This window comes from Talpa occidentalis, unplaced genomic scaffold (assembly GCF_014898055.3).
Source record: "Talpa occidentalis isolate TD23 unplaced genomic scaffold, MPIMG_talOcc4v2.1 talOcc4.5, whole genome shotgun sequence".
Lineage (NCBI taxonomy): Eukaryota > Metazoa > Chordata > Mammalia > Eulipotyphla > Talpidae > Talpa > Talpa occidentalis.
This window is the reverse complement of record NW_023604861.1, coordinates 126,305,006-126,322,073: the sequence shown is the minus strand read 5'-3', so window position 1 is coordinate 126,322,073 and position 17,068 is coordinate 126,305,006. Positions and strand designations below refer to the sequence as shown.

General features: G+C 40.7%; 1 protein-coding gene across 3 annotated transcripts in view; it reads right to left on the bottom strand.

The window, feature by feature from the left end:
• Positions 1–5,226: 5,226 nt before the first annotated feature.
• The window catches only part of ASXL2 (ASXL transcriptional regulator 2), an 88,641-nt gene continuing 76,799 nt past the window's right edge, over positions 5,227–17,068 (bottom strand). For all 3 annotated transcript variants that reach the window (XM_037528396.2, XM_054701267.1, XM_054701266.1), the window contains one exon: positions 5,227–16,101. In XM_037528396.2, coding sequence (XP_037384293.1) covers positions 13,630–16,101 — 2,472 coding nt within the window. In that variant the 3' untranslated portion in view covers positions 5,227–13,629. The remainder of the gene's footprint in view (positions 16,102–17,068) is intronic.

The window sequence follows — 17,068 nt, the reverse complement described above, 5'->3', positions numbered from 1 at the left end:
TTGCCAGGGCTGAGGGACCTCTCCTCAGGCCAGTCTCCCCGGGATTCTAAACAGACCCATTGTGCTGCAGGCGGAAGCAGTACAGTCGGGCCTGCGTCTTCCTCGGCAGCCAGCGTGTCTGCCCTGTTCACGTAGGTCAGGCCAATTACACGGAAGCCCAAACCAGTGTGGGGAATGGAAACGACAAGGGCTGACATTCCTTCACTTTTTGTTCTTCTTGCAGATGACACGAAAATTAGTCCAGATGAGACACAGCCTTGCCTAGACTATATTTAGTCTAATTGCAGTGCTTTCTCTCCCCTGGAGGAGGCTTGGCTCCTCTCTGCAGGTGGGAGGCCAGAAGGGGAAGAAAATGAAGCAGAATGGAGGAGGCCTTGGCTTGCAGTCCCCTTCTCAGAAGGGAGGCTCAGCGGGTGCAGCCTGTGTCTCGGTTTCCAGAAACGGGGTTTACCCCCTAACCCTGCCCCAGGAAAGAAAAGAAGGGACACTGGATAAAATCAAGACGTTATGGCTCGGTTTTGCACTTCAAATTAGATTTCAAAATGATTCATAGTAAGACAATAGTCCAGATAGTCAGATTTTGTTGATAGGGATATTTCTCAGAAATCCTAAAGCCAGGTTTCTACAAAACAAAGAAGAGGACTAACCACCCACTAAATCAGAGAGAGCAGAAAGCATAGATTCCTGCCACACATGGAGGAGAAAGCCCTTCCTCCAGAGGGGACTAGAGCTGGGGACAAGAAGGAAGCGCTTCGATGCAGGTCTTTCTTCACCTGGGTGCCGGAACTCTGAGATAGAGAACACTTGATAAATACGGGGGAAGCTGAGGATATCAAAACTGGTGTCCTGAGTCCCCAGGCTGAGGGTGGGGATACTGATTACTGCCTGACAAACTCTGGCATCGGCTTGGTAGTGCAGTCACAGCTGAAGGAGGTGCCTGTGCACAGATGTTTACAGCAGCTTCGTAATTGACAAAAACTTGGAAGCATCCAAGATGTGCTTGCGTAGGTGATTGGATAAACTGTTGTACATTCAGACAATGGAATGTTATTCAGCACTAAAAATAAATGAGCCATCAAGCCATGAAAAGACAAGGAGGAAACTTAAATGCATGGAACTCAGTGAAAGATGATCTGCAAAGGCTGTATATGGTATGATTCCAACTACATGAAATTACAAGAATAGAAAGATCAGATTTTGCCAGGTGATGTGGGGAGCAGGGATGAATAGGTGAAGGATGGAGAATTTGTAGGACAGTGAAAGTGTTCTATATGATACTGTAAGGGTGGATACATGTCATTACATACTTGTTAAAATCCACAGATGGGGGCTTCCCTGGTGTTGCAAGGGGTTAAGCACCGCACTATGAAGCAATCTGCAGCCTCTGCAGCTTGAGTTCGATCCCCGGCCAGCCAGGGAGCAACCCACATGGCGCAGCAGACCTCTCCTGACTCGCCCGCTGCTGCCAGCAGCAGTGTGTTTCAGTCAGTCTGCCTGTTCTGTTCCCTGCTCTGTCTCTGGTGAATCCTCTCACCCCCCACACCTCTGGCCTGTACCCCAGCTCTTGTATGCATATATAAATCTTAAAAAAAAAAAAAAAGCAAAATCCACGGACAGTACAAGACTAAACAATGAACTTTAGTTGACAGATGTGTCAATGTCGATTCATTGAATTTAACAAATATACCAACTTTGGTTGATAGTGGGGGAAGCTGTGATATGTGGGAGCAGGGAATGTATAACTCTCTATACTTTCCCTTTAGTTTTGCTACGAACTTGAAATGGCTCTAAAAACAAAAGCTTCTTACAAATACAGGAATCAAAAACTGAAAGAATTGCAAGGAGAGATAAATCTACCACTGTAATTGAAGATTGTAATATTCCTGTGTCAATAAAGTATGGAAAACACGAACAATTTTATCAACCAACTTGAACTAATTGATATTTATAATACATTTCCCCACTAGCAACAGAATGCACATTTTTCTTTTCAAAACAGATTGAATCATAAAACAAGTGTTATTAGAAGGATTCAAGTCACATAAAGTTTATGTTCTCTGAGCACAATGGACTTAAGAGAAAAATCTGCAGTCTCCAAATATCCAGAAGTCAGACAGGGCACCTCTGAATTAACATGGACTAATGAACAAATCAAAATTAGAAGGTATTTTGAATTGCAGAAAAAATGAAAAATCATGTCAGAATTGTTGGGAGGCTGCTGAAGCAGTAATTAGGAGGAATTTTTAGTATTAAACACACATATTAGAAAACAAGAAAGTTCTCAAATTACTGACATCAACTTCCATTGTAAGACATTAGACAAAAAGAGCAAATTAAGCTGAATATAAGCAAAAGTAGCAAGCAAGCATCAGGGCCTCCCTGGTGGCACAGGGGTTAAAATCTCAGTGGTATCAAGCTATCAACAGCCACTGGGGCTTAAGTTCAAACCCAGGCCAGGGAGCTGACTCACATGGTGCAGCAGACCTCTCCTGACTCGCCCGCTGCTCCCCTCAGCAGTGTATTTCAGCCGATCTGCCTGTTCTGCTCACCACTCTGTCTCTGGTGAATCCGCTCACTCCCACACCCCTCGCCTAAGCCCCAGTTCTTGTATGCATAAAAAAAAAAATCTTAAAAAATGAAAAAGCAAGCATCAGATTGGAAATCAATGAAAACCAATGAAGAATATCAATGAAATCAAAGCTAAATAGTGCTGGAGTAAACACGGGAGTGCAAGTTGCCTTTCAAATTAGTGTTTTTGATTTTTTTTGGTAGATGCCTAGAATCACTGGGACAAATGGCTATTTTTAATGTTTTGAGACGACTCCATATTGCTTTCCACCAGCGCTGGGCCAGTTCGCATACTCACCAGCAGTGGAGGTTTCCCTTTTCTCCACATTCTTGCCAACAAAGCCATTTTAAAATTAACCATCTCTGCTGCAGAGAAAAGAAACTCACATTTAATTTCCTTATCCATGATTTTTCTTTTTGGTATTAGTTTTCATTTTTTTTTAAAGATTTATTTATTTATGCACACAAGAGCTGGGGTACAGGCCAGAGATGTGGGGGGTGAGAGGATTCACCAGAGACAAGTGGGGAGAAAAGGTGGATCTACTGAAATACACTGCTGAGGAGAGCAGCAGGCGAGTCAGGAGAGGTCTGCTGTGCCATGTGGGTAGCTCCCTGGCCAGGGATCAAACTCATGCTGCAGTGGCTGTGGACAGCCTTATAGGTTGCGTCTCAACCCTTGAACCACCAGGGAGGCCCTTGATGTTAAGTTTTTATCCTGGTAAAATATACACACACTTTCCCATTTTAAGCTTTTAAATGTACGGTTCTGTGGCATTACATCCACATTATAGAACCATTACTGCCATCTCCAGAACTTTAAACTCCCCATTGCTATCCACCCCATCACTGACAGCCACAACTGTACTCTGAATTTCACTACTCTAGTATCTCATTTAAGAGTAATCATACAGGGCCTTCCTGGTGGCGCAGCAGGTTGAGCGCAGTGCTGTGATGCCACCTGCAGCCTCTGCAGCACCAGTTTGATTCCCGGCCAGCTAGGGAGATACCCACATGGCGAGGCAGACCTCTCCTGTCTCGCCCGCTGCTCCCCTCAGCAGTGTACTTTGGTCCTTTTGCCTGTTCTACTCCCCGCTGTCTCTGGTGAATTCGCTCATCCTCCTGCACCTCTGGCCTGTACCCGTGCTTGTATAAATAAATCTTAAAAAAAAAAAAATCATACAATATTTGCCCTAGTGTGGCTTACTTCACCTACCATGTCTTCAAAGTTCATGCATACCGTTGCATCAGTCATAATTTCATTCCTTTCTTAAGGTGTAATATTCCATTTCATATATGGACACATTTTGTTTATCAATGACACTTGGGTTGTTTCACCTTTTAGATATTGTGAATATTGTTCTGAACATTAACGTACAAATGTCTGTTGGAGTCTCAGCTTTCATTTCCTGAGTATATATCCTGAAGGGAAACTGCTGGATCATAGGGTAGCTCAATGCACAAGTGTTCCAACATTTGTCCTTGGCAACACTGTTTTCTTATTTAATAATAGCTAACCTAATGGGTGTGAAGTTCTCGTTGTGGTTTTTTTTTTTTTTTTAATAGAGGCATGCTTTTATTTATTTGTTTGTTTGTTTTTGTTTATACACGCACTGGGTACAGTCAGAAGCGCGGGAGGGTGAGAGAATTCACCAGAGCCAGAGCGGGGAGCAGAACAGGCAGAAGGACCGAAGTACACTGCTGAGGGGAGCAGCGGGCGGCAGGAGAGGTCTGCGCGCCATGTGGGACCCTCCTCTGGTGGCTGGGGAGCAGCCGGGGATTGAACCGGTGCCGCAGAGGCCGCGGGCAGCTTCGCAACCCAGCGCTCAACCGCTGCGCCACCGGGGAGGCCCTCTCGTTGTGGTTTTGATATACATTTCCATATTGACTGGTGACGCTAAGCATCTTTTGATTTGCATGTATCTTTAGAGAAATGTCCAATCAATCCCTTCAATGATTTTAATGTTTTGCAGTTCAGTTGTAGGAATCTCTTGTATGTTGTAAATAATGACTTATCATTTGCAAATGACTTACAAATAAATGTTTCCATTTTGTATTGCCTTTTCATTGTCGGTAATATCCTTTGATGCACAATTCTTTGGTTTTCAATAAAATCCTACTTTTGTTTGCTGCCTATGCTTTTGCCATAGTCAAAAAAATCATTGTTAAATTCTGTTATGAGGGTTTCCTGTTTTTTTTCTAGTTTTACAAATTTAGCTCTTAATGGATAGTCTTCAATCCATTGAGTTTTTATATATGGTGTAGGGTAAGGGTTCAAATTCATCCTCTTGCATGTGGATATCAAGTTTTCCCAACCACCCTTTCCTCTTGCCACATTGTCAAAAAGCATCTGACCATATAGGTGATGATTTATTTCTGGGCTGTCTATTCTATTACTTTGGCTTATCTACCTCTACACAATTACATTGTTTTGATTGTAGCTTTGTAGTATGGGTTCCCTTTTTAATTTTTGAAATATACACATTCATCTTTCTGGCTCATGTTGAGTTTACTGATCTCCTGAGTGTTAGACTGGCATGCTCTGTAGTACCCACATTTAGCCAGAACCCAGGGACAACTGTGCAAACAGGCATAAGGGAAGATGGGGCAACAAGCAGGCAAGTCATTCCAATTGGTATCTGGTATCTTTGGAAAAGAAAAGGCACAGTCACTAGAGTAAAACTGTATGCCTTTATTCAACATAAACTGAGTCATTAAGATGAAATACAGTTTGTCCATGTGCAGAAACATTATTATACATTCAATTCTGAAGAAGGTAGTTTTATATGACCAATAAAAAGAACAGACTAAAAGTGAGAGGAATAAAGATAGTGAGGAGCTAATAAAAGGCAGAGTTTTTTCTGTCAAAGTGCTAAGGCCTATGTGCACAGAGATTTTAAAGTGAACAAGACCACCATAAGGTCATTTCTTCCATTCTGATTTCTCTTGGTGCTAGTGCAAGTCTTAAGGTGTGATGCAATGAGTCACAGAATTAAGATGGGTTTTTAAAAAACAGGTCATAGCACTTACGGCTAAGAGAAAAGTTTCATTTCTAGAGTTTCGTTTATCAAGTACTCTAGATCTTCCATGGATTCTAAAGAAATTTTGAAAATTCACTAAGAACAAACTTGCTCTTCAATCAGTAGTTTATTATCAGAGAATAAATTATCAGGTCTTCCCAGTCTAGAAGCTACCTCCTTATGCAACAAAAGTGAAAACAAATTTAAGATCAGGACTCCAAATTTCATTAACTTAAAGCTTATTCAAAGCAATTACACATAGGTTTAGCTGGGGTCCCTACTTAAGTTTTCAAAATGTCATTGCCTAAAAACCTAAAACGAAAATTGTTAACTTAGGGTCAAAGTCCAACTCCAACATTTCCAAGCTCTAGGTATCTGAAAACACAGACCCTGGTTATTGAAAAGAACCAAGAAATGCATTTTATGTATCACACTTTCCATAGGAAGGATATAGGTTGGGCATAAAATAATATTTCTAAAGTGTCTTCAAATATTTTGATAACATTTAATGTGCTTTCTTGCTGAGCTCATCTGAATTTTAAATATTTAAAGCTCCAAGATCAAGTTTAAAAAATTAAGTGTTGACTCAAGTTGGTTTAATATAGTGTCTGAGCTAACATCTGCGTCACTTACCAGACACAAGTGCACAACCCTAAATCAGCAGTAAAGCCTATCACTAGATAGTTCAATAAAAAACCATTACCAAGCTCACAAAATATCCCAAATCAAATTCCATGTTCCACTCATGGCAATTCAACATTGTTACGAATCCAAAACCCTAAAAAATATATTCACAGTAAAAGAATAACTCAAGGCTTACTTAAGCCTATCTTAGATCCAATCTTGGGTTTACCTTTCTTCTGCCCAGGGATTCTCTAGGTTTCGCAGTCAAGATGAAATTGAGGGTATGTTTTTAAATTCCCTTTTGCTTCTTCAGTTTGAAGAACCAGGAAAACTGAGTTTGAAGTTATTATTCAGGAGAACCCGCTATCTAGTCACAGTCCATCACCACAGCTGAATCATGTCTGGGTGGCTCTCTTCCAAGTTCAGTTTCCTGTTACAAAGAAATCTTCCTAGGGAATAAATTCCCTTTTTTGAATAGAAAGCTACACAGGGGTATACAGAACACTTAGTTTATAGTCTATTAAAAAAATCCAATTTTCCAATTAAGGTCACCAAGAATTAGGAAGATGTAGTATCATCTACTCTCCTACTTCCTGGAGAGTTGAGACTACATTACAGAGTGGAAGACACCTATCTCTTTGACTGAAAGGTGAAAATGAATATAGGGTACATTGTAGAATTTGAGTTGCAAACCCAACAATCCAGTTTAAAGATAAATGGTAAGGAAATTTAAAGAGTAAGTATTGATGAAATACAAGCTATTCTTTTAACACCTTTCTACAAAAAGCCCTTAAATAATGATTTAGTTCACTAAAAAGGGCTAGAGTCCTACCGAAGTCTAATTCAAGTTTGTGATACACAGAAAAAAAGTGAATCCTACAGTATTAAAGTTTAAAGAACATTAATTTTATCCATTCATGGAGGGAAAAAAACCCAGGTTACATCTCTTTAACAACTTAAAATGAAGTGATACACTTCCTCCTCACCAGTCTGTATGATGTAAAAAATCAAGGAATGCTTTTTTATTCCCTTTAGCTTGAACAGTGATAGCTTAGCTCTATTACCTACCCAATTGTTAGCTGAAAGGGTTAGTTGAACATTAGATAAAGCATCTTTCCAGGCATACACCAGAAGTAATCGACAGGGATTACTTTTGGTCAGTCTCTCTTAATCTGACTGAAAGGTGAAAATGGGTATGTTGGCATATAGGATTTCAGTCACAAATCCAACAATCCAGGTTAAATACAAATGGTAAAGAAAATTTAAGAATAAGCACTGACAAAATACAGTGTTACCAAGGTATTTCTTAACATTTCTATAAACAAGTCTAGATCTCCCGATGACAGTTCTCAATAAACAAACATGGCGACTCATTTCCACATTGCTGTTTCAAATAGGAGCAATGCATGTGTCTTGTCATTGTTTCACCCAGTACCTCCATGTCTACTATTTCGTAACTCAAACTTGCAACATGTCTTGGAAAAGGTGGTCAGATGCAGACGCATGCTATTTGGTTACTACTCTAGGAAGGCCTTTACAATTCACATAACTGCTTTTATTTATTCTTGCTTAACCAGAACTTTACCACAGTGCTTAGCACATAGTTGGTACTCAATAAACATTTGAATTAGTGAAAAACAAGACTTATATGCAAAAATAGCTAGAAACATTATGCAAAATCCGACCTCTGAAGACCACCTATGGCCTAGTAGTGTCAAAAGCAATGAACACAGGTTTCAACAACTGTGATGAAAATAAAGTTGTGGCTGCAAGTCAACACTATGTTCTTGGTATACTACTCTTTCTTACTCAACTACAGACCAACCATACCCTTAGGCTCCTGCCATTACCTGAATATAAATTTTATTTCCCATGAGGTAGAAGGCCCATTAAAATAATTATAAATATGTACTAGAAAGGTGTGTCTGTAAATGGTCATCACAGATTGGTTTGCACACACTAATATTTCACCTTCATCCCTATCTACTATACATGGGAATTATGAGGATGCAGATGATGTTCCCTGAGACTTTATAAATTTCCTTTAGAAAATAGTATACTTTCAGCAAAGATTGAGAGTTATCTTGGATGGCTAAATTATCTGCCATGTCTTTGGGCAAGTCTGATGTACGAAATTTTAATTTTTGCAAAATAACAAGACTGTCTTTAAAGAAGCATTCCATGTATCCTTATTAAATTCCAAAATAAGCCATTTTTATTGGTGAAAATAACCACAGCTGAGTAATTATGGGGAGAACGATGGAACTACAAAAACAAGTCAGCTTCACTGGTCATTAAGATACATTTCCTCAAACAATGGGCATATTAATTTTTCTGTAGGTCAATAAATGTCATTCATTTTGAGAATAGGCTATATACCTTTATTGCCAGAGACTGACTAGGTATCATTTTTTTCCCTCAATTGTATCCACTTCAAACCAAGTATTTACATCCATAAAATGAATTCTCTTCGACAGCAGGATTCCAGATTATCTCTAGCTATGAGACTATAGACAATTAACTTTCTCCTAACATATGGCTCAGTCGTCATTTCCATAAACGCCTGACCTGACACTGGGCAGATCAAAATTCAAGCTCTTCTATCCCTCCACGTCAATCAGGAAGGAAATAAAACTACTACGAAACTCACTTCTTGGAGAAGAATCGGGAAACAGAAAAGGAAGTTTTCTTCATGAGATTTTGTCACATACCCTATGGCTTGCAGGGTGGTGGCAGGGAATGTTTCGTTAATTATTAATCACTGGAAACAAAGAAAAATCTATTTCCCCCCTGAGACATTTTACCATTCTTTGTTTTAGAAGCAAATAGTGGGCACATTAAAAAGTTTTTTTTACTAATAGGTGGTTAGAAGACATAACAGTTCTAGGAGGGGATCACAGAAACACAGATCAGGAGAATTTAGTATTTTTACTAGAGTTCTGATGGAAATATACTACCCTGATTTGTTTATCACCAAATTTCTCTTCTCACTCTCCCCTACACAATCTGTGGTAAGCTCCCGGTGGTAGTATAAGGCAATAACTGAGGGCCCTGCCAACGTACTCTTAGATGTATGTCAGACCTCAAGATTCACCAAAAACTCCAAGGCTTTTATTTTCACTTTAATTATCTTTTACTTAATAATAAAATGAAAAATAAGAATATATGAATACATACAATCTATATACATATATTTATTGCAAATACTTAAAATTCTTATGTAAAATGATTTTTCTATATTTGTGAAAAAATACGACTTTTTAAATGGTGTCGACACCAACTTCTCTGTACATACCCTCAATTCCAATGTTAACAATTCCTTTAAAAAGGCGAAAGACACAAGAAAGTTTTGCATTTACCAAACCGTCTGTACAAACCTTATAGCCAGAAGGGAAAAAAATAGCTTGTAGTAAATAAGTCAACTTTCTTTTAAAATAAAAAACTCCAAAACTATTCCCCTTATTGCATTTTTTTGGAAATAATTTGAACGTCTTTAGAGTAACTTCCTTTGAAATAATTTGTGCCTTAACAGTGAGGTTCTACATTAAACACACCATACGCAAAATTCAAAGTCTTCCACTGTCGCTTTTTACATAGATATTAAAATATATATTACTTAAAATATATTACTGGAAAGCTATGTTTAAAATTGATCTTTAATAAGTTGTATCAAATGTAAAGCATTAAAAAAAATAAAGTAACCAAGAATCTATGAAGCTCTCATTTCAACTTTAGGAAATGTTCTACCTATTGCTCTCTTGCAATAGGTATGTAGGTATTGAAACACGGTAGGGAAGATCCCTGACTAGAATCATGTTTCTCAGTCTCTTTGGACTATTCTATAAATTGAGCTGATGACTACCCTTGGCTAAGCTTTTTACTCCGCATACTGCTGCAATGTGTTGGGGAGCCTTTTCCCTCCTTGCTGTGATTTGAAACTGATAGGCCACAGAGAAAAATAACCCTGGCACTGCTCACTGACAGTGAGTTCTAGAAATAAATAGCGGTGTAATGACCAGAGAAGACCCACTCACTCCCATTACAACAAATTTCACCAGAGAGCTCTTTAAGGACTCAACGGTGGAGAAAGGCAATATTTAGCAATTAGGATGGTAACTGTCAGGTCATTATGTATGAATTCATGCCTTCACCTGGAAGGCAGTAAGGCTTTCCTTTGGCTACTGGAATCTGAAATAATTCCTAAAACATCTGCGTGTGCACCTCCAACTCCATGTAATTAATATGCTTCCCCTGCTACAAAAATTGCCAGAAATTCCTTTAAAAATGTTACATGGGATATACCACAGTTTCAGTATCGTGAGCACAGGGGTGAAGACTAGAATTAGGGTAAACAACGTAAGGTTATCTGGCATTATCTTCTGTTTAGTAAGACAGAGAATTTTAATCAAAGTTGTTTGAGATTCAGGGAGCCTTCTCTACGAGAACACTCGTAAGAAAGATGAGATGATATATTGTTAATGCTTATCTCTCCATGGTGACCTGCAGAGGAAGGATTGTGAAAACTCAAGAAGCACACACTGTAGGCGCAGCATCAGGCAGAATGCTAGACTAGTCACTGGAAATGGCATAATTTAATAAAAATAACTTCAGTACTTACTAGAAACAGTTCAAACTGAATGGAAAGGAAAAGCAACTTAAAACTTAAGATATAAACTGCTTTATAAGGTAGTATAGTACCATACTCTAGTAATTTTTCTTATTCTTCATTCACTTTCAAAAGGGTCAGATTGTAATTTTTTCTCTTGTTCAGCTCATGAGATAACTTTATACTTGAAATCGCTGTTTTAAAACAAATCAATAGTGGATTATATTCAATTTACTAACAATGGTCAAAATTATTTCTGTCTTACAATCTCTGTTTCGGGGGCACTGATAAATGCAAATATTTTATTAGTTGGGTATTGGTAAGAGAATCAGGTGAATAGTAATGCTTGGGAACTATCTGCAAGAGCCTGGGAGAAGGTGAAGAGGCACAATGTGGTTTGCTCTCCAAATGGACCTGAAAATCCCTGATGCTCTTCCTAATTTTTCTGGTTAGTCTGTCCATCTTAGAATAAAGGCGCCACAGAGGAGAGACGTCCTGTGACAGGAAAGGTGTGAGGAAGAAAAATCACTTTGCTCAATCCGAACTGGTTATTAAAATTTAGCATGGGGTTAGTTATGAAACTCTCAACCATTCAGGCAGGCAGCCCTCAATCCTGCCACTGAAGTGGGGTGTGAAGAAGCTGGGCATGGAGAAGTTCACCCAGCAATAGGTCTCCTGAAATCCCTTTTGGATTAACCAGGGCACTGATAAGTATGGGAACAGAACAGTTTCTGTTTCCTACTGTTTCCTACTGTCCTACTGTTCTTGGCTGGAGAACTGATTCCTTATCCCTAGATGCTTGCAGTCTTTGTATCTCTTAGCTAGGTGTGTACTAGAAGGAAAAGGGCTGCTGAAATGACGTTATCAATGCTATCTTGTCTGAAACTACAACACAGATATCAATCCTATATTTGCCTTGGGTCACAAAAAAACCAAAAAACAAAACCAAAAAAAAAAAAAAAAAGATGAAAAAACAGGGCCTCCCCTGGTGGCGCAGCGGTTGAGCTCTGGGTTGCGAGGCTGCCCGCAGCCTCTGCAGCGCCAGTTCGATCCCCGGCCACCGGCGAGGGTCCCACAAAAAAAAAAAAAGGGAAAGAAAAAACAGTACAGTTATGGGGTCTGGAAATATTAAGAGTATATAATGGAGGAGGAGGGGCACGCCATGGGGGGAAAACAGAAATGGGACACAGCAAAGATTAGTACTCCTTATCTGGAGTGTGACGTAATTAATGAGTTTAAACTGTTTTGTATTTTGTAAATATTACATTCTGAGTATGTAGTACAGCAAGAATGGCACTAGGTTGCACTATTAATAACACTTGAAATTAGGAGACTTAAAATCAATATGCAAATGATGCACACTGACAATCCCCAATCTTTTAATACCAAATTCTAGTAAGTTGTAGGTTTATTTTAACATTGTTTAACCATGTCCTAAATATATGTAATCAAAAATACTTCAGTCACTAGAGACAGGATTTAAAAAACAGCAAAAAAGGAAACAAAAAATAATAAACAACAATAAAACTTTGCAGCTAATTTCTCTTTCTAGACGTTCCCTTCACCATCCACCAAGCCCTTCACACTAGAAATCTTTGAATATACATAGCAATAATCCAGAACTGGGGGCATATTTCCTAATACAGGAAAAGTCATCTTTACTGTGTATGTGTGAGTACATACCTAAGTGTTCAAAGCAATACACCATTACTCCATGCTCCTCAGATGCCTGGGAGGCCAAAGCAGGTTTAACAGAACGGGCAAGGCAACGCTACTGAGCCTGCAGAAACAGCTGACTACAGAACATCAGGTGATGGGGTTTGGATAGAAGAGGAAAAGAGTAGCCTCGTTTCTAGAGTTAAAACTGTTTCCAAAGTTGTTTAATAATTTCTGTACCTTTACTTCCCTCGCTCAACAAAACAGAGTTCAAATTACCCCAACACTAACATGTTTCCATTAATTTTATCTTGGTATTTCGAACCTGCTAGTAAGCTCCCAAGAATGACCAAATGCTTGGACATTAATGCTGGAACCGTTGCCCAGCACAGGCACTGGTAACATGAGAGGCTAGAGGAGGCAGACCGTGCATGGACCACATTCACTATCTCCCGCCTGGGGAGTGGGATGAGCCTGAACAGCAGAGATCCACTAATTGTAAGCAGACTGCTTAGCAACAGCACTGGCTTATGGAAACCAAGAACCAAGTCAGAGCTTTCAGAGTCTGAAATACTACCTGGGAAATCAAGGCCTTATCAAAAATTTGAACTTAAGAAGGTTCCATCTAAAGTTAAAGGGACTGCGTAAATCCTGACTCCGAGTCCTAGAGAGCCTTCAGTCAAACTGTCAAGACATAATCAACATGAATGATCATTTCAACAAACTGTTCCTTCACACCTTCTTTTCCTAGCCTCTGAGGAAAGGACAGAAGGGAAACCAATTCCTTTCTCCATGTATGGCATTAAACTCATCTCGGTCACATGAAGTGGAACATAAATCTGAATTGAAAGTAATACATTATTGCCTAAGCACTTGGAAAAATAATGTTAAAACAAAATGTGACATATTTACATGATTTTGTAAGTGCAAACTTGTCACGAATTCACAAAGTCTTGCTTGACTGAGACTTACTATACAAGGTGCTCTTCCCTAAAATGTGAGATCTGTATGTCTTCTGTATTCCTGATTAAAAGTAACATTTATCTCTTAGGACAACTGAAACCTACTCGTTTATTTCTGTGATTCCAAAAGGATGCAAAAAACACATCAACCTTTCCCTTCTTGCCCCCGTTACACTGAGTTCTCTTTCTGGTCTCATTACCGAACCACCAGGCAGGAGACACACAGTTTGGAGGGACCAATGCAATCATCATGGCAGAATGCTCCGCAGCCCTTGCACATGATCATGGCTTTCAATCGGCAGTAACATTTTGAAGGCGTGTCCTCTATGCTGTTCTCTTCAGGAAAAGCCTGGACAGGAATGGTCTGGCCATGGCTGCTGGGATTCATTGCTTGGCTAGCAGGGATGGTAGTGACAGTCACTGAAAAGGACATGACATCACCGACGTTGCTAGGTACCTGGCCACAGTCAGGCATCCCTGGAACAGCAGAGTTATGGTCCATGTCAGATGAGGTGGAAACATTGATCATGCCTCTGTAGCTTGGCCCGATCTGTGTGGGGCTTCCGTACAGCTTTGGGGTTTGCAGAGGTGGAAGGACCAGAGGCTGATGGGTGGGACTGTCTGCAGATAGAGGAAGAGCAGAATTGAAAAGCTCAGGGCTGCTACGCATTGTCTTACCTCTCACTGCATGAGCCATCTGCTTCTTTGCTGCCTGGATAAAATCTCTGGCTAGGGTCTTTTCATCAAATGTTTGGCCTCTACTGAATAGGTAATTCTCCTTGCTTAAAGAGGTCTGCTCATGCACTGGTATGTCTGCCTTCATATTCTTTTTAGCTAAACATTCATTGGTGGGTAGGGTTTCTCTACTGTGGTGTACTGAACTTATTTCGCACTTGCCAGAACTCTGGGAAGCCTGAGGCTCCTCCTTTATCATGATAGAGTCTTGCTCATCACCAGTACTTTCTTCATCAGATTCTTCTTTGCCACTGCTACTATCTCCTGTTGCATTTTTACAGTCTCCATACCCCACTTTCAAGGCCTCTGTGGGGCTACTCAGACAAAATCGGTCTTCAGAGTTTATAGAATGGGTCCTCCTAAAGCTCTCTGAACCCCGGCCATAGGTGGAAATGTTAAGTAAGTAGTGACCTGCCATTGCAGGCTTGGATGTCCTTCTGCCAGCAAAACCCAGCATGAATCTCTGACTTGTAGAGATGTCTTCTAACTGGAAACCTGAGTGAGTTAAGTTGAACTGGGAGGGCTGCACAAATGAGGGAACATTCTGCCTCCGAACCCTCTGGATGAGAGTTTGAAGGATCTGATCTTGGGTTGCTTCACTTAGTCCTTCCTGGTACTGGTGTGTGTCAATGCTAGGGTCCCTCAGATCCTTACCTGAAAACAGCTGAAGAGGTCTTGGAACCTGGGGGAGATGCTTACTTTGCAAGGCTTTACCGAGCTGCTGTACCACGGGAGGGGGCTGCCGCTCGTTAACTTCCTCTGTGATGCTGTTTCCTGTGACGTGGGTGCCTGAGAGTGTGCCTGCCCCCTTCTCCTCTTTTGTAGTCAGTGGAACAGTTTTCATTTCAACTTTGGTGAGAGGTTTAGGCAGAATTTGCTCCATGGGAACATCTTTGCCCTGGAGCAGTTGAGTCACCAAAGGATTATTAGCTGGGATACTAGAGCTTGGCCTTGAAATGGGTCCATTCATATTTGAAGAAGCTCCTGGAGGAGTTTTAAGGCTAGAAGCTGCTGGCAAAGTGCTTGAGAATGGAGCTGATCCAGTAGGTACTGTAGTTACACTGACTTGGGGTACAGACTGTTTTTCTAAAGTGGCTGTTGTTAATAAAGATGTTAAAGGGGAGGAAGTCATATCCACTGAAGCACTAGCACTTGTCTCTGCTGAGGCTGAAGGGTTTGGTGTATTTTTACCAGAACCTGCTTTGGGCTCAACTGTGCCATCAGCTACAAAATGAACGGGTGAGGCACCTGAGATTAGAGCAGCATCAGTTGGAGTAGAAGGTGCTTTCTCCTGCTTGCAATTATCGGGCCCTTGTATGTGGCTAAGAGAGGCCACTGTGGCTGTTGCCCTGTTGGGATTCAGTTTTTCACTATTCAATTTCCCTAAAGTTGGGGGTGCATTAGTGTGGGCTGGTGATGGGACATTTGTGCATGTTCCAGCGATGGCAGATGTTGGAGGCACTGAGGAGGTTTGCTGTAGTTGTGCTCCAGAAACACTAGGAGGCTGTGCCTGGCATGGGGTCTTGGTCTCAGATTTGGGCTGAGTCTCTGGACCACAGGGTAAAAGCTCTCTCGTACCTCCCCTGCCTCCAGTTCCTGCCAGTTCCAGTGTGGAGCCCTTTCCAGTTTCACGGACTCTGTCTGAGTCTGGACTCCCTCCTCTAGCAGTTTTTCCTTCACCACCGTCTCCTGGACCTTGTCCACCCCCGGGACCAGGTCCTGGAATGGTCCCTCCAACTGAGGCGGCTGCAGCGGCGGCAGCTGCAGCAGCCGCTGCTGCCCTCTGTGCTTTGACCAGCTGGGCTTTTGCTTTGATGTCTGCAAGGGTTCTGGCTCCTGTTCTGTTAGGACTAGTGATGGAGATTGGAAAACGAGCCCTGGGAGAGACCTGCGATGCAGGAAATGGCATGGGGGAGATTCTGGAGACCGGGATCTGAAAGAAGTAGGAGGGAAAACAGGAGTTAATGTTCATTTAAGACAATAACAAAATTTCATTAGCACTTAACGTTTTCAGAGTAGGGTGAACACTACAATACCTGTAACAGAAGCGGGAGGCCTATGGCCAAGAGACCCAACTGTGGAGACAGCAATGCAAGTGTATTTCTTGGGGCCTTCCATTTCCTCCTTTCACACAACTACACCCACCCCAAATCCCCATACCTCTTTTCTCAACCTAACTCTCTCCTAATGTCACTTCATCTCACAATTGCTTGTTATTTCAGATACGGATCTTTCCATGGTATCTGCATTTTAAAATGTGTATGAGAAAGAGAAAAACAGGAAAATGTAGAATACTGTTGCTGTCTTTTATTCTTAGCTTAACTACCAGGGCTCAGGCGGAAATTCTTGTTCTCTGCTGTCCTAAACATGGATATACAGTCAAGAATTTAGGATACATTATCTCAAATTACAGAGGCTTACAGGTAATGCTGGAAGATAGTACATGATCTACAGATACAGACACACCCCACTGCTCACCTACAAGAGTATATATATGTTTTTATTTACCACAGTCATTCTCTTCACCCACTGCACTATATCTACGTGCAAAGTTTTTGAAATGCATGTATCTGCTTGAGTCCTAAACTTTACATACTAGAACCCCCAGGGGAAAAATAACTTCTAAAACGTTTCTTGTAAAAACAATCAAGTTTGTGAGACTGTCATGAAGCATCAGGTTTGAAACCTCACTTTCATATCAAAATGTATCTGAAAGGAATCTGATTCCAGTACAAAATAACTGAGAATTATTGATGTTAATTAGAATGCATCAGGATCCAAACCCTTCTAGTAGGTACAGATAGAAATGATTATTACTGATGTTCTAGGGCATTTAATTAAAAAAAATAATAATAATTAGGGCCTCAGTGGTGGCTCAAGGGGTTAAGACGCGACCTATG